The sequence below is a fragment of the Chamaea fasciata genome, unplaced genomic scaffold (genome assembly GCF_029207755.1).
Source record: "Chamaea fasciata isolate MVZ Bird 193981 ecotype frontalis unplaced genomic scaffold, bChaFas1.0.hap1 SCAF_20, whole genome shotgun sequence".
NCBI classification, from domain to species: domain Eukaryota; kingdom Metazoa; phylum Chordata; class Aves; order Passeriformes; family Sylviidae; genus Chamaea; species Chamaea fasciata.
The window spans coordinates 7,400,965-7,416,799 of record NW_027094105.1 but is presented as its reverse complement, the minus strand read 5'-3'; the positions used below and the strand labels follow the sequence as shown (position 1 = coordinate 7,416,799).

The 15,835-nt window shown below is 55.1% G+C and overlaps 1 protein-coding gene across 6 annotated transcripts in view; it reads left to right on the top strand.

Annotated features, from left to right (window-relative positions):
* Positions 1-15,835, top strand: part of RALGDS (ral guanine nucleotide dissociation stimulator) — a 57,092-nt gene that overhangs the window by 24,907 nt on the left and 16,350 nt on the right. For 4 of the 6 annotated variants that reach the window (XM_066200939.1, XM_066200937.1, XM_066200935.1 and 1 more), the window contains exon 1: positions 8,034-8,431. The exons of the other annotated variants lie outside the window; for them this stretch is intronic. In XM_066200939.1, coding sequence (XP_066057036.1) covers positions 8,252-8,431 — 180 coding nt within the window. In that variant the 5' untranslated portion in view covers positions 8,034-8,251. Of the gene's footprint in view, positions 1-8,033; positions 8,432-15,835 lie in introns of those variants that run through there. 6 annotated transcript variants of the gene reach the window in all.

The window sequence follows — 15,835 nt, the reverse complement described above, 5'->3', positions numbered from 1 at the left end:
CTCGAGTCGTGTTTCCTCACCATTTTTCCTGCAGTTAAGGGAGCCAGAAAGAGCTTAAAATCTGATTTCCTACCAAAATCAGGCTGATGCTGTCACGGTGTCCCTCTGCCTGTACCCCGTCTCCCCAGATGACTTCTGCACCCGCTGACCTGCGTCGCGCAGATCTGGCCAAGGGCTCGCAGATAATTAAGTCTGTGCAGATATGATGAAATGAGATGGTTGAGAGGAGGGAAAGAATCTTGTAAATGCCCCAAAACATCTGTAGCATGAGTTCATGTATTATTAGACCCCAGCAAATCCACGTGGGAGATGCTTCTTACAAACACTTAACCGCAAAAACATTTTCATTCTCGGTTCGTACATTTTTAGGCACCGAAAACAGTCTCGAGACACAAAGCCATAGGAAGCAACACAAGTAGTTTCAGTGCTCATGGGATAACCTTTTATTTTAATAAAACCTGAAATTCTTTTGGCAATCAACGTGATTCCCAGAGCCAAGGCTTGAAGGAAAAACAACATAAATCATGGACTGGAAAGTAAAAAAGTTGGGAGGGTCAGCAGCACTGTGGCCGTGGTGTGACTTGGTGGCACTTGATGAGTTTGTTGATATTTCTGCCACTGTAACTGAGGGACAAACCTGGCCCTCAGCCACTGGCATACAGTATTGTTTGGGATAACACTGCTCCTCCATGCCAAAACCCCCCACAACAAACAGTGTTCTGCTGGCCATGGAGAGAGACCCTGGAATAACTTCCCCCGCTAAAACAATGCGGAGCGGAAACCTTTCAAAGGGGTAATCACCAAAGGGAAAATAATTTTTTTTAAACATCCTTTGTCTGAGCTCCTAACAATACCTGGGGGTACTGAAAGACTTTTCCAATTCTTAATTGACTTTTCAGCCATGTCACTGTTTGTTTCATCTCCGCAATAGCCGGCTCAGCACTGAGCAGTGAAACTTTCCCTTTCCAGTTCTTGCCAGCCCCTTTTCCTGGCTCTCACGTGGCCAGCAGCAGTAAGTGTGTGCTCAGGCTGTTACAGCAGAATGTTTTCATGTCCACTCACTGTGTCCCTGCCCAGCCCGTGGTGAATTTGGCCCAGATGACTTGGCAGGGGCCGCGCAGTGTCAGCACCGGGGCGCGCTGGCTGCCGGTCCAGCTGCCGGACGTCTCTCCTGCTGCTGCTCCTCCTGCAGCTCCTCTCCCTCATCCCTGAGGCTGTTCCGGGCCCTCTGGCTCCTCTCTTGGCTGCTCACTTTCGATCACATCAGCTCCTCACTCTGCTGGAGCCTGGCTCCAAGGTTTCACTCCTCACTTCAGATCAAGTCAGCTTTCCTGCCGCTTCCCGACGCGTCTGGGTTTTGGTTTATGCCTTCCCTGACGTTTGTGCTGTCAAAGGAGAGACAGGACCATTGTTGGAACATCCTTTTCATATCCCCTCTTAAGGGGCTTTGTTCCTGTTTAGCTGGTTTTCTTTTTTTCGGTAATCTCAGTTATATATTGCTGTTATTAACGTTGTGTGTGTGGAACAATTTGCTGTTGCTTTGTTTATTCCCATGATCTGGCATTTAAATCTGTTCCGCCTTGTTCCTGTACTGGGATAACTTTGTGCAAATCTGTTTTATTTCCCTGCCTGTATCTCTTCAGATCAACCCAGCACCTTGCAACCTGTTTGGCTCCATTTTTAGGCTGGCCTTTGGATATAATTTAATCTTGTGCAAGGTATCAACTCCATGTGCTTTGTGCCTGTGCTGTGGCATCACTTTTCTCTTGGACTTCTCAGCAGCTCCGTGGCATCATTCCCTTCCCCTACGTGTGTCCAGGCACGTCTTTCTAGCAGCAGGGCAATGAATGGTGCTGTTCAGGTTCAGGGAGCTGAGTCTGAGCGTGCTGGGCTGGTGACACAGACGCCAGCCTGCATTGCTGTCCCCGGGGAGAATCAGCAGTGTGGGGTCAGGGTATGTCCCAAGTGCTCAGTGACACCCTGCAGGTGCTGTCACCTGGGCAGAGGGCAGGGAGAGCCTCTCCTGGCCTTCCCCAGCCCAGCAGAGCCAGTGGGAATAAAGCTGGGATAAAGCTGCTCTCCTGGCTGGAGCGTGGGATGCACAGGCCAGCCCGAATTGCCCATGTGTGTGTCTGGCACAGGTGAGGTGGGTGTACCTGTCCCTGCAGCAGCACAGCCCAGCAGGGAGGGCACAGGTGGGAGCAGGGCTGGAGCTTGGGCTGGGATAGGAGCTGAGGAGGAGGACGGGCCGCTCTGCCAAGCAAAGCTTCTCTGCTGTCCACTGGGATTTCTCCATGGATTGGTTGCCAGAGCCTCTCGTTTCTGGGGCTCTCCTTTTACACGATTCAGCTGAACGTGTCATTCTGGCTGGTTGTTGTGGGTGGAAAATTGCCTGCCCTTGGATGTGTTTTTGAAAGGTGAGCAGAGCCAGAGCTTTGCTCTCTTCTGTATCCACCCAGGTGGTGGATGTGTGTTTTCATTATAAAACGCAATCTCACTATTTCATTTCATTTTTCTGGCAGATGAGAAGGAACGGAAATGATTTCCCCTTATCTTCAGGGGCTACACCTATTCCCAACTTTTCCCTGCAAATTTTTGTGGCTCCATAACCTTTCCCCTCTTTTCCGCCAGTGGTTTTCCTTTCCCTGGCTGCTCTGCAGAGAAGCCAAGCAAGCGAGGATGGAAATTACAATAACGGAGCACCTGGGAGGCTTGAACTCGCCACACACTCATTGCTAAGCAACAGGGAGAAATGTTTTTCCTGTTTTCCTTTTGGTTGCAAGCACCTTAGGTGGTATTTGTTAAAAGAGCTGACTGAAACAAGTCTGGCAGAAAGGTGATAGGGAGATAAAAGCGGCCTTTAAAGACAAACAGCTCAAGAAATAATGGTGCTTAGGAGAGCAGCTCTGGTGTGTCTGCAGCGTGTCAGGCTGCCGCGGCTTAATGCCTGCTGAACTCTGCACTCCGGGGAGCGCCCGGGAGGCGCGGGGAGCCACGTGGAGAAAGGGAGAACGCTGCCACCAGGAGCTGCAGCTGCAGCTTCCTGCCGGTGCGGGGATGGTCCCGAATAAAACTCGAACAAAACTTGTGACGCTCCTGAAAAAGCCGGCGCTGGATGAGCTTTGGTCCCTGCATCCCCCTGCCTGCGGTGCCCTGAAAAACGCTCTGAGGTCTCTCGGTGCTTTTCGCAGCTCGGGCCCTGCTGTCTCCAGCTTTTTGGGCACATTTTGGCATTAACAGCTGTAGCTTGCCTCTTGTTTTTCTGAGTATTTTCTTCTTTGCCGTGAAGGAATCCAGGTGCCTGCCCGACGTGTGCTGTGGTCACTTCTTCCTGAGAAAGTGGTTTGATCTCCCCCCACCTCACATGTTGGCCTTGTTCTGATGAGCTTTTAGAGGTCAGAAAGTTTGGAAAACAGATGTTTGTGGTGTTGCTTGCTGCCCTAATGGAAGCTCCTCAAGTATTTGATAAATTGCCCGGAGAAGGTTCTGGGGCAATCTTAGCATCCCAGTGCATAAAGTGGCTTCAAGAGAGCTGGAGAAGGATTTTGGACAAGGGTCTGGAGTGACCGTGGCACAGGTTTTCCAGAGAAGCTGTGGCTGCCCTATCCCTGGAAACATTCCAGGCCAGGCTGGATGGAGCTTGGAGCAGCCTGGGACAGTGGAAGGTGTCCCTGCCCGTGGCAGGGGGTGGAATGAGATGATCTTTAAGGTCCCTTTCAACCCAAACCATTCTGGAATCTAAAAACCCAACCCTCCCAAAAAAATCTGTGATTCTGCTAAGGCCAAGGGGATGCTGTAAGGAGTAGGATGGAGGAGAAATATTCCTGCAAGCTCTTGAGTCTCCAAGGTTTGTGGAATAATTGCTGAGCTTCAGGAGCCGGCAGCCTCGGCAGGAGCTGCCGTAGCCCAGCTGTGCACAGGGGCTGCAGGAAATGAAACACAGAATAGCTGGATGGAGACTTTGAGATCCTGATTGCCCAGGGATTTGCTGTGCTTCCTCTGCTAGGGGCTGACAGTAATTAGGGGCTTGCCTGGCTGTGTTAATGCTCGGTGTGGAGGGGAGCTGTGCTCCCGAATTAACCCGGCTCCGGCTCGGTGGCTGCCCATGGGGGGCCAAGGGGAGCAGGGGGTGCTGCAGCAGGGGAATGGCTGTCCCTGGCAGGAGGGGCACAAAGGGCAGGAGAGCCCGAGCCAGCCTTCCTCCCTGCCAGCACGAAGAGTTCACTGTGCCTGATCTGTCAAAAATGGCCCTGAGAAACACCCAAAACCTGGGGGTAGAGTGATCCAACTGCCCTGGATCTGGAATACTCAGCAGACAATCTCCTAAAATCCATGCCTGCTGCAAGCTGTGGCAAGTGGTGGGTGGCTCTCATGTAAAATCTGGTTAAATCGGGGCACTGATCACGCTGCAAGTGAGAATTGGGTCTGTGAGGGCCTGAGATCTCTTGGTCTCCAAATTTGGGGGGGACCCAATCTCACATCTCTGTACTGATTGTTTGAATGGAGCAGTGACATAATTTTCCCTTCTTGCACAAGCTTTCCCCCTCATCCTGAAGGGGAAGAGATAGTACTGGTTGTTTACTGTTGAATTATTATTATTATTATTATTATTATTACTATTATAAAATAACCTTCCAGCTGAGCCCGGGCAGTGAAAATGAAAAGTCTCTTCCAATTAAAATGGGAAAGCCCAAAAAGTTTTGATCTAGCACATAATGCCTAACCTTCAGTCAGTAATTCTTGTAACTGGGTAGGACTTTTCCTCCAAAATATCTTGAAAACAGCGAGCAGAAGGGCTTCCCCAGCTGCACAATAGAAGGAAGTGCTGAGGGCTCCATGTCAGGGCCTGACACAGACGCGCCTCGTGAGCCGGTGCCAGAGCTTGGGACAGAGGCCGGATGATGTTGCAACTCCCACATGAAACAGGCCAGTTCCCCTCAGAGGCTGCTGGTTTGGGTCCCTCGCTGGTCCAGCAGTGAAAGCTGCAGGTGTGTGATGCTCCAGAGGGGCTCAGTTAGAGGCGGTGAGGGTGATTCCTGCCTTCTCTGCTCAGGGCTGAGATCAGCTCTTTGCAGCTCTTGGCATCGGCCCTGCTGTGGTTTCAGTGAGGCTCAAAGAGAATTCAGGTTTGTCGGGGTGGTGGCAGTGCCCTGGGGGCGGTGGCAGTGCCCTGGGGGCGGTGGCAGGAGCCCTGGGGTGTTGGCAGGCAGCTGATGCCAGGCAGGAGCAGCTCCTGTGGAAGTGTTTGTGAGCCGTGCTTTGGGGTGGGCAGCCTCGCCTGATGGAAAAAAACAAACCCACAGCAACACTGAGCACAGGAACTGGGTCACTGTGAGTTTTGCCCTGTAGGGAATAGGCTGGAAAGCCCCACTCAGCAGCAGAGCAGGGAGATGGAAGCAAAGGAAGGCTGGAGGATGGAGCTGAGGGAATGCTCAGACACCACATGCTGGGGAGAGACAACTCGGGGTCCAGGGTGAGCCCAGCTACTAACTGAGGTCTGTATCTGCAGGTCCTGGCTATAACAGATTGACCCAAATTGATTCCCAAACCAGCAAACTGGCTTAAAGATTCCAAAAGCTTCTCTGTGTTACCCTCTCCCCATTATTGACCACGCAGGAAAGGCTGGAGACTGCGGCAGAGGAGCAGAGCTGCTCCAGCGTTGGCCGTGTGGGTTTGTATTTATCCAGTCAAGAGCTGATTTCAGAGTGGTGGAAAGACCAAAACTGATGGATTTCCCACATCACCCAATTCCCAGGCCTGCCAGAGTCCATGGGACATTTACAGATGACATCAAAAAGCTCAGTGTGTTGTGAAAAGTTTCTTGCTGAGTTTGCCAAGTGTGCATTGACAGCGTATTTTTTTAATGAGTCACTCCGGCATTGATAGTTTTCTTAATTCCCCGAAGTCACGTGCGTGTCAATTAATCACATTTTGCAACAATTTCTAGACCTTCAAGGGTGCCAGGGGGAAACCTGAGGGTGTGATCCCACCTGTTCCCTTTCAGCTGTGTGCTTAGAGGCAAATAAGAAACCCTGAAAAGTTATTTGTTTAGAATCTCATGATTTTCAAGAGCCTTGCCCCTGACGGCTGAGTGCTTGGGGTGAGCTCCGCCGAGCAAACATCCTGAACTTGGGCTCCTGACCCCGCTTTGAGTGTTTTGCTTTTCAGACCCAGAAGGTTCCCTAGAGAGGAGAAAGGAAACTGACTGGCTATTTTTAAACCCCCGCAGTTGCCTTCCTGCCTTATATTATTTATTATCCATTATCAGAAGTGTTTTTCCCCTGAAACCATCTTTAGTGGTCAACCGAGGGACGGTGAAAATTGCCCATCAAACAGAGCTGCATCTCTCTGCAGAGGTCAGACGAAGCTGGAGGCTCTGGGAGGGTTTTTGCCAGCTGAAAATGAGTGGTGCTGTTGTTTGTTGTGTGCACTTGGGCGGTGCCAAGCCATTCCAGGGGTGGGCTGTGATTACTCTGCCCTAAGATTCAAACATCAATCAAAGCAGAGTCTCCCTCCCAAATATTTCACAGCCCAGAGAGGCAGCAGTGATTTCGGCTGGAAAACAGGTCCCTGCCTCTGATTTTAGCCAAGTGATGCACAGCACTGAGTTTCACAGCACATCTTGCAGTGCCACGTGGTTCCTGCATGACGTGTCAGTGGGGCTGGGGACACCTCTGCGGGGAGCAGCATCACATCCTCCCGTGGTGGAGAGAGCTCCAGAGACCCACCTGGCCCTGCAGGGTGAGCTGGGCAGGGATCAGGGCTGGATCTCTGTGCCTGGACAGGCTGTATTACCCCCAAAGATGTGGGGCTGCCACGGGCAGTGCAAGACCCTGCTGCTGGGCTAGGTCCCCTTTCCCAGGGTGTCCAGGAAGTCCCCTTTGACCTCTTTGGCTCCAGATAAAGCAGGACAATAGCCCCCGTTGTCCTGGCTCATCCTTTTGCCTGGTAAACTTTCCAGTTTGAAGCCTATCACAGCCTGGCAGCTTTGTTAATCCCTTCCTGCCTGGGCAGGAGCTGCTGGTGCCCTGGGCAGAGCTGGACATGTGAGCTTTGGCTCCATGTCCTCACTGGAAATAAAGCTGCAGGGCTGGAAGGCCCTGGGAGGCCGATGTTATTTCAGCTGCAGAAGGAGCTGAGGCATGAAAGTCCAGGTTTTGGCGGTGTCAGCAGCCCGGACCCTGTGATGCAGTTTCTCAGCAGTGTGTGAGGAGGGAAGGGGAAGAGCAGGGGAGGGCTGGAGCACGCTGTGCTCAGCGCAGGGGGCTGATGAATGACAAACAGTTTTGCCCGTTTCTCTCTGCCTCCGAAAACAGAATTATGTTGCAGGGGTTCTCTAAAGTGGGATCTGCAGCCCTGCTGTCCCCCAGGCTCGTTTTGCTTTGCCAGAGTCCCTGCTGGGCCGAGAGCAGGTGCCCCGGTCCCTAATCCCGCCTTTGCCTGTGCGTGGGGGGCCTGGCACTGACTCACCGTGGGTCCCATCACTTCATCTGGCAGGGGACACTGCCTGCTGTCCCCGCAGCGCTGTGACCGTGTCACCCCACACAGCCCAGCTGTGGCCAGCGAGGGGCTGGGCCGTGCCCTGAGCTCACGGGCTGAGATAATGCTGCCATGAAAACACGCGCTGATGATACTCACCCGCCCGCAGTTAACACTTTTTCTCTGCCCAGCGGCGTGTGAAGACCAGGTGCTTCGCGAGCACCTGGTGACAACAAAGATCCTCTCCCGGAGCCGTTGTCACCTGCGTGACTTTGCTCCCTCCCATCAACGGTAACACCCCGGTGTTTCCCCCGCCCAGCCGGGGCTCCGGCCGCCCCCGCCCTCCCCATCCACCCACCCCGCAGCCCGCCGAGCATCCTCCTCCTGCCCGCCGCCCCTTTTTGTGGCCTCGGGGCTTTTCACGCCCGCCGTGCCCCCTTTCCCCCCTCCCCGAGGGGGCCGAGCCGAGCCGGGCCGGCCCCCGGGGGCGGGCGGAGGCTGCGGGAGGAAATCCAGTGCCTGGTTTACAGCCGAGCCGGCTCCGTCCCGGCCCCGCCGTGACATCAGGCCGCTCTTCGGGCGCGGGGGCGGCTGCGGGCTACCGGCGCCTGCCCCGCTGCTGCGGGCGCTGCCGCACCGCTCCTCTCCGCTCCGCCTCGCCTCGCTCCCCCCAAACATCCCCCCCACGTCCCCGCTGCGGCTCCCCGGGCAGCCGGGGGGGCTGGCGGGGCCGGCGGCGGGTTGCGGGGCCGGGGATGCGGCAACCCCGCCGATGGTGAGCCGCCGCCGGGCCCCGCCGCACCATGTCCCCGCCGGCCCCGAGAGGATGTTCGAGGGCTGCCGGCGGGCCAGGAGCCTCTGGGGCGGTGTCAGGCTGGAGGTGGCCGGCGAGAGCAGCCCCGTGGTGCTGCACAGCTTCACGCAGCTCGACCCCGACCTGCCGCCGCTGGAGGTGAGTGCGGGGGATGCGGGGTTTGGGGGGTCCCGCGGCGCGCCCCTGGCTGGTTTTTGGGGCTCCGCCTCGCTGGCAGCGTGGGCAGGGCTGGCCCGGAGTTTGTGGGCACTCCCGGAGTGTTTGGAGAAATTCTGTTACATGGAATCGCGGGGTGGTTTGGGTTCGAAGGGACCGTGAAAATCATCTTTCCCCACACCCTGGCATGGGTAGGGATGCCTTCCCCTATCCCGGGTTGCTCCAAGTCCCGTCCAGCCTGGCCTGGAACGCTTCCAGGGATGGGGCAGCCACGGCTTCTCTGGGCAATCTGTGCCGGTGCATCCCCACCCTCACAGGGAAGAATTTCTTCCTAAAATCTAATCTAAATCTACACTCTTTCAGCTTTAAGCCGTTCCCCCTTGTCCTATGACTCCATGCCCTTGCACAAGTCTCTCCAGCCTTCTTGTAGGCCCCTTTAGGTACTTTAGGTGTTTCATTTTATTGAATAAATGGGTGCCTCTGCTTGGCTTTTTTTTGCTGTGAGTCCCTGTGCCCCTGGGGACTGGCAGGCTCTGCTGGGAGAAACCAGATGCTCTCCCTCCGGGCACCCAGGGAGAGGGACAGATTGTTAAAACTTCGGACTTTTAATACTTCATTTGAGACTTTGGCTGTGGGAGTCAGGAGTCTGCTCGTATCTGAGCTCCTTGTAAAGGCTTCGGGCTTGTCCAAACCACAAAAGTGTCCTCTGGGGAAGGTTACAGGCATTGGGAGGACTTTCCTGGAGGATGCAAGAATATTTGTGCTTGTTTGGATTCGATCTCGGGTTCTTCAAAGTCGGACTGGTCCCAGGGAGGCCCGAGTGCTTTGTTGATGGCAGTCGCATGTGGAGGCACCCGAAATAATCTGAGTCAGAGCTGGGCCTTTTATCTTAGTAATGGATGCTCGTCATCGGTGTGGTGGGAGTGTCGCTGCTCGGGAGCAAACGGTGTGTCGGGAGAAGCTCAGCGGGAAGAAGGATTTTGCTGTTCAGGAGCCGCAGCCCTGGCGGTGCAGGGGTTAATATCAGCGAGGGTCAGCAAGTCTGGCTTTGCTGGGATTTAGAGCCAGCTCCAGATGTGCTGCTCTGGATGCTTCCCGCTGGAATGGGGGCGGCGGAGGGGGGGGGGGGGATCACCACTAAAGCCTCTTCAGTTGCTGTGCAGATATCCGCTGAGGGCAGCCAGCCTTTCGGGGAGGGCAACGGCTCCTTCTCCCGGTGCCAAACAACCAACCCCACAACCTGCCATGGAAATTCTCGGTCGGCCGCGGCCAGGAAGGGATGAGCTCAGGCTCCGGCTGTTCCGCTTCACCTCTGGCCTGGTGGCAGCGGCTCATCAGCTCTGCAGAGAGTTCATGAAAGCTCCATCCAGCTTGTTTCCCTCCCCCCTCTCCCCTCCCCGCTGGTCTCTCCTGGGGGTGGGCGTACTGACACGGTTTGGAGTACATCATCTGGTTCGTGTTATGCCTGGCAGGAAGTCCAGCCCCGCCGGCCCGCGGCGCTCCGGGAGGCTCAGGGGCCGCGCTTTCGGCAGCCAGAGCCAGAGCAGGGGGAGGTAAAGAGGGAAAAGAAGGGCTGAGGCAGCGTGCTGCTCCTCTCATCCCAGGGCAGAGCCTGCCTGGCACGATGTGCCCCGGCTGGAGGAGGCTCTGGAGCTCAGGAGAGGCTTTGGAGCATCTTGGGCTGGGAGGGAAAAGTGACGGGGCTGGGGAAAGCTTTGCGTGGCCCCCACTGGCACTGAGCTCACCTGAGCAGGGAACAGCTGCCAGCCACACCTCCTCCCGAGCTCTTAGCCCACATTTCTGCCCTGGGCTGTACGTGGCTTTGTGCTGGGGAATGGTCAGAGCACAGCCCTGGCGTCTGCTCGCTTCAGCTTCCCTCCCAGTCCTGAGCAGTGAAATTCCTTCTTTCTTTCCCTATTTACAAGTGATGGTGAGAAAAAGGGGCATCCCAGAGGGGTGCACGGTGACCCATGGCCTCCTGAGCAGCTTTGGGATGCACAGGGTGTTCACTGCATGGCTGGGGAAAGGAAAAAATGTGTCACTGTTGTGACAACTGTGGTGGCCTGGCGGGGTTGCAACCCTCAGGCAGAGTTGTGGATGCACACAGAGAGGAGAAGGCAGATTATTTGAATAAGAACCCCCAGGGACTATCAGTGTTTTGCTGAGCCCCAGTGACAGGCCCCAGGACACGGTGGGACCTTTGTCACCTCTGCCAAAGGGAGCTGTGCTGGGTTTTGGCAGAGCTGTGGCAGCTCATGGGTGGATAGTCTGGTCCCTCAGGGAATAGAGGATCCCTGGAAAGCTGCAGGGAATGTGGCTCACTCTGGTCCTCACTGAGCCCCTGGGGATGGCAGCAGGAAAGACTTTGCCTGTATCCCACAGCAACAGTATCGACCACCAGGCATCACTCTGAGCCCCCCTGGCCGTGTGAGCCAAGTGTTCTCACTGTGATTTTAACCACAGGGGTTGGATGGAAGGCTTGAACTGACTGTCTCAAGTGGGAGATTGACAGAGCAGCTTTGCAGACCTTTTGCTTTGACCTTTTCAGTCCCAATCCATTCCATATTCAGTGGTGAGTGTCAATCCTTCCAGTCCAGCAGGAGCCACAGAGTGAATTTGGTGGCCCTCCTGGTGCTGCTGGCCAGGATTGGCCTAAGACACCACTGCAAATGACACAGACTGAAACTTCCATAAAGCTGAACCTCTGACGAGGCTGGGCTGACTCTTATAAAAAAACCGATGTCCTTGCAATTCTGGCTGTGTTTGTTTTCTGAACAATTAGGAGATTTTTTTCAGTTGTTAAATGAATCCTTGAAAACTTGAACTACTCAGCCCAGATGCCTTGTAGGTCAGTGCTTGTTCTTTACAGCTGAGAGGGTGAGGCTCTCTTAAAAGCCATTTTCTTTTCACTTCCTATGGTGCCTTTGGAATAAGATGCTTTTCTCTCAGCCTGTTCTCCTCCCCCAGGCACAACCTGATATGTCCCTTGCAATTTGCCAGATGAACATCATCTGTTGGTATTTCTTGGATGGGGGAAACCTTCTGGCTCCCTTCCAGAGAGGTTTGGAGCCGGTGGTGAGGCCTGGAGCAGGCTGGGATGCTGATTGTTGGTGGCCGATGCAGGGTGGGAATAACAGAGGTGGGAGGGATTCTTTTAATATTATTTGATATGGTGAGAGAGAAGTTGGAGAGAAGCTTCCAAATGTGTTTGTGTAATAATTGTTTCACTCAGGCTGCTGTGCCATGTTTCCACAAGGGTGGGGATCCCCATACTGGGGTCTCACTGAGGTTTTAGTGGATTTAGTACCAGACTGGCAGCCCTGGAAACTGAAATCTGTAATCTGTGTTTGTTCACAGGCTGAGTGGGCAAACCACCCCCCAGACCTCCCCTGTGCTTCAGCATCACTCAGCTTCACCCCTCTGTCCCAGATCACATTATTGCTCCACCGCAGCCTCTTTTCCTGGTTCTCAGGGTGGCATCACCAGGCAGGGGCAAGTAAATGCAGACTCGGGGTATTTCCCCACTTCCCTGTGCCTGGCTTTGGGGTGTGATGAGCAAAAGGAGCATCAGGTCAGCTGTGCCTGCAGGATGGGTCTCATTTAGCTGCCATCCACCACTGTTTGGGATTTGGGGGGCTGGCTGTGACCACCCCACACTTAGGGCCAGAGCACGAGCTGGTTTTAGGGCCCCCTGAGCTGGTCTGGCCATAGGAAGGGTTTGACCACCAGCAGCTCCTCCATCTCCCTTCCCAGCTCTCTTACCAGCCACTGTGTCCCCCGAGGGGAGTGTAATTGAAGGAGGAAAAAGCTTATTTAGGTCACTCCAGACCACGTTTAAAGGCTGGGTATGCCCTGCTCACACTTTCTCCAACTCCAGAGCTGCCTAATGACTGCTTTTCAAACGGACACGCTCCTTTTATTTAAATATATCCTTGCAGCAGGGCTGTCTCAGTTCTCAAATATTTCTTCATCTCCCACGGACTCAGCAAGAGGGGGGAAAAAATGTGGTTGCTAAGGAGCAGGATTTGGATACAAAGCTGGCTGAGCTGCTGGCGGGGGGCCCCGGGGGGCTCCAGCACAGCTCATGGCGACTCAGGGTTTGTGCATTGCTTTGGTGGGACGGCACCTGTGGGGTTTGGGTGAGGAGGATTGGGGTTTAAGACATTCCTAGGCCTTGGGGAGAAAGAGATGAGCGGTGGGACTCACTCCTTTTACAGGTCAAGTGTCCATCTCGTGCTGTTTGTGTGGGTTAGATCCCACAGCAGCACCCGTGGCTGGTCCCAAATGTGCGTCTGTTGTTCCAGGGGTCCGTGGGACCTTGAGTTTTGCATCTGTGGGCTGAAAGTGATGCTGGCAGCGGGGTTTGATGCCCAGGAAGAAGCATCAGGCTGAAACTGCGTGGCAGCCTGTGGCTGGAGCATTCCCGGGAACACCAGCAGCAGGGGAAGGACTGGGACGTTTGGATACTGCAGTTATCGGTTGTCTCATTGCCCAGGTGGGGACTCACCTGCACATCACAGCAGCCCCAGTAAGGACGCATTTGGACTTTGCTCCTGAGTCATTAGGGAAAGGGAGCGCTGAGCACGGAGCACTAATCCCAGTAATCCCAGTAATCGCAGCCGCTCCTCGGGCGGCCAGGTTGGGCTCCTGAAGGGAGTCACGGGGAGGGCGTCCGAGCAGAGGCAGAGCTGCTCTGGGCACTCGGGTTAGCACGGGGGGGGGTTGTGGATGGGCCTTTTGTTCCCTTCACGCCTGGGAACAGCTCTGCCAGAGGCGCCAGGAGAATCCTTTTCCCAGTTTTCAGCATGTGGCGGCGTGGGCTGTGCTGAGCAAACGCTGCTCTCCTCCGGTGCGCTGGAGTGGTGACCCTGCAGCGCCTCAATCCCGCGTCCCTCTCACCTGCTCCTGGTTTGTTTCTGTGATGTTATGCGAATCACCTCTCCGGTTTTCGGTTCCGCTCCCGGGGCTGTGTTGGCGCGGGCTCTTGTAGGGCAGCTCTTTCACGTTAGATAACGCCGAGTTCCCTCCACCTGAGGGTCAGGAGTTATGTGACAGCTGAATGTCAGTGGAGATTAAGCACAGGCAGAGGCTCCTGGCGTGGCCCGTTTGCCTCGGCTGGCTCCACAGCAGTTTGTTTTCATTACACCGTTGGTATTTGGATGAGCTAGGCTGTCAGAAACATGCTGGGACGGGAAAGGGCGTCTTCCCTCTGCACGTGGGGCCGGTGGGAGCAGCTGCCTGGGGAGCCCCGGGCTCGGCAGGGCAGGATGGGGATGGCTCCAGCTGCCAGGCACCAACCGAGTCCTCGGAGCCCATGGGAGGGGAAAAAAAGCCGGTCTAACTCTGCAAACAGAGCAGTTTGGAGACGAAGCTCATCGGAGGCAACTTCATCTGGAGTGCTGAGGCATTATTTTCAGAGCGGCTTTGCTTTCTGCTAACCACACTCCAGCAGCTTGAACTGAGGGCTTGTGTGGAAACCTGCTTTGCAAAGAGCTGGCTACCCGTGTTACCAGAACTTCTTTTCATGTCATGGAGCAAAACCACACAGCCTTTCCCTGCTCTTTGCAGCGGTTGGGTCACCATGGAGATTCTCAAAGCTGAGAGCCTGCCCCAGGCTCCTGCTCCAGCCAATGTATGTTTGTGAAATTATGTGTTTGCTTTGGGTTCACCTCTAGGGGTTGGAACTGACTTCAGGAAACCAGGGTTTAGGCAAGCTGGGCAAAGCAAAGGGCCTTGCCTGGGACTGGCAGGGGCAAAGCTCAGCTGTGGGAAGTCAATAAGGATGCTGAAGCACCACCTTCATGTGATTGGGGGGTTCAGGTCCTCACCTTCCAGTTTAGGCTGAAACCCCAGGGATTTTGGTCAGTCACCTGTCTAAAAGGCTCAGTTGGTGACCTGCTGCTGGCAAGGTCTGGCTGTGTACACTGGAGCAGCAGCAGAGCTGGGGAGCTGGGGGATGTGACCTGGGGCTGATGGTGTCATCCCCAACCCTCCCAGTCTGTGACCCCAACGATCACTGCAGACTATCCAGAGCAAGGCCAACACTCAGGTTGGTTTATCACCTTAAAGCAGCCCAGCTTTCCTCCAAACACTGCTATCTGTTGGCTTTTGGTTATATTTTGAATGGCTATCTGGTCCCAGCTCTGCTGATGAGGAGCCCCGTGCTGAGCAATGCGCTGGCGGTGCCCGTCGCTGGTGACAGTCCCTGGTGACAGTCTCTGGGCTTACTGGATTTCTAGACAATGTGGTTTACTCGATTCAGTCCCGGTTGCAACACTGAGAACTGGCACAAAGACAGGACAGGCCTGGCTGGTTCTTCCCTGGCAGTGCTGGGCTGACTCAGAGCCTAGCGATGGATCACACCAGTGTCATAACAAACACTTATTCCCCGAGGTGCTTCTTCTGGGGGTAGTTCACAAACTCCATCCCTCCCAGTCCTCATTCCCATGGATTTTGGTGTGTTCCTCAGCAAAAGGCACCTCTGGGAGGATGAGGCTGTTTGAGCCTTGACCTGTCTTAATCCAGGCAACATCAAAGGAAAGGAGTCAGGGAAGGAAGGTGGGCACCTCTGCCCTCTTCACGTTGATGCTGCCCCACGGTCCTTGTGCACTTCAGCTTTTTGGGTATCTCAGGGTGTGTCTCCCCTCCCAAAATAATTTTATTAAATGGGAGGGCAAGCTGCAGGAGTGCTCACCTATGGCTGGAAATCCCAGGGGATGAACGGGGCAGGGTGGCAGGAACAGATGAGTCGGGGTGGGGACGTGCCTGTACCGGCTCTCCAAGGTGCCGTGGCCAGGAGGAAGAGGCACCTGTGTGGTGTTTGAGCTGCTGCGACGTGTCCGTGGGCAAACCCGCACCTCCAGTGCAGGGCTGAGGGTCTGGGGAAGGAATTCCTCCCCCCTGCCTGGGCACCCGCGTTCCTTGTGCCGCAGGTCTGGCACACTCCGGGTCAAACCTCACTGCTGAGGCTCCCTGTGCCTATGTTCAGGAGCTTGACAACAGCGGGATTTTTATCCTTTTCCAGTTGTTTTCTCCCCAGAGGTGTCAGTTAATCGTAAAATCTCATTTGCCTCAGCTGTGGAAATCACCCGGAGCTGGCAGAGCATCCCGATTGCACCCCCCGGGTGTCGGCTTGTTGACACCTGCTCACGTAGCAGCTCCCGCCTCGTTGACACTTATTTAATTAATACTCCCAAGGTGAGATTTTGTTGATTACAAAGCAGGAGCGCTCGCTCTTGCTTCTTCCACCTTCCCACGGGCGCCGCGGGGAGGGGAATAAGTAGCGGGATGCCCTGCAAGGGGAGAACCTCTGCGGAGCGGAGGGAATGGCCTGAAACCCGCAGCTGGGCTATGCTGGGACACGCTGGGGCTGCGGGTGTCAGGAGG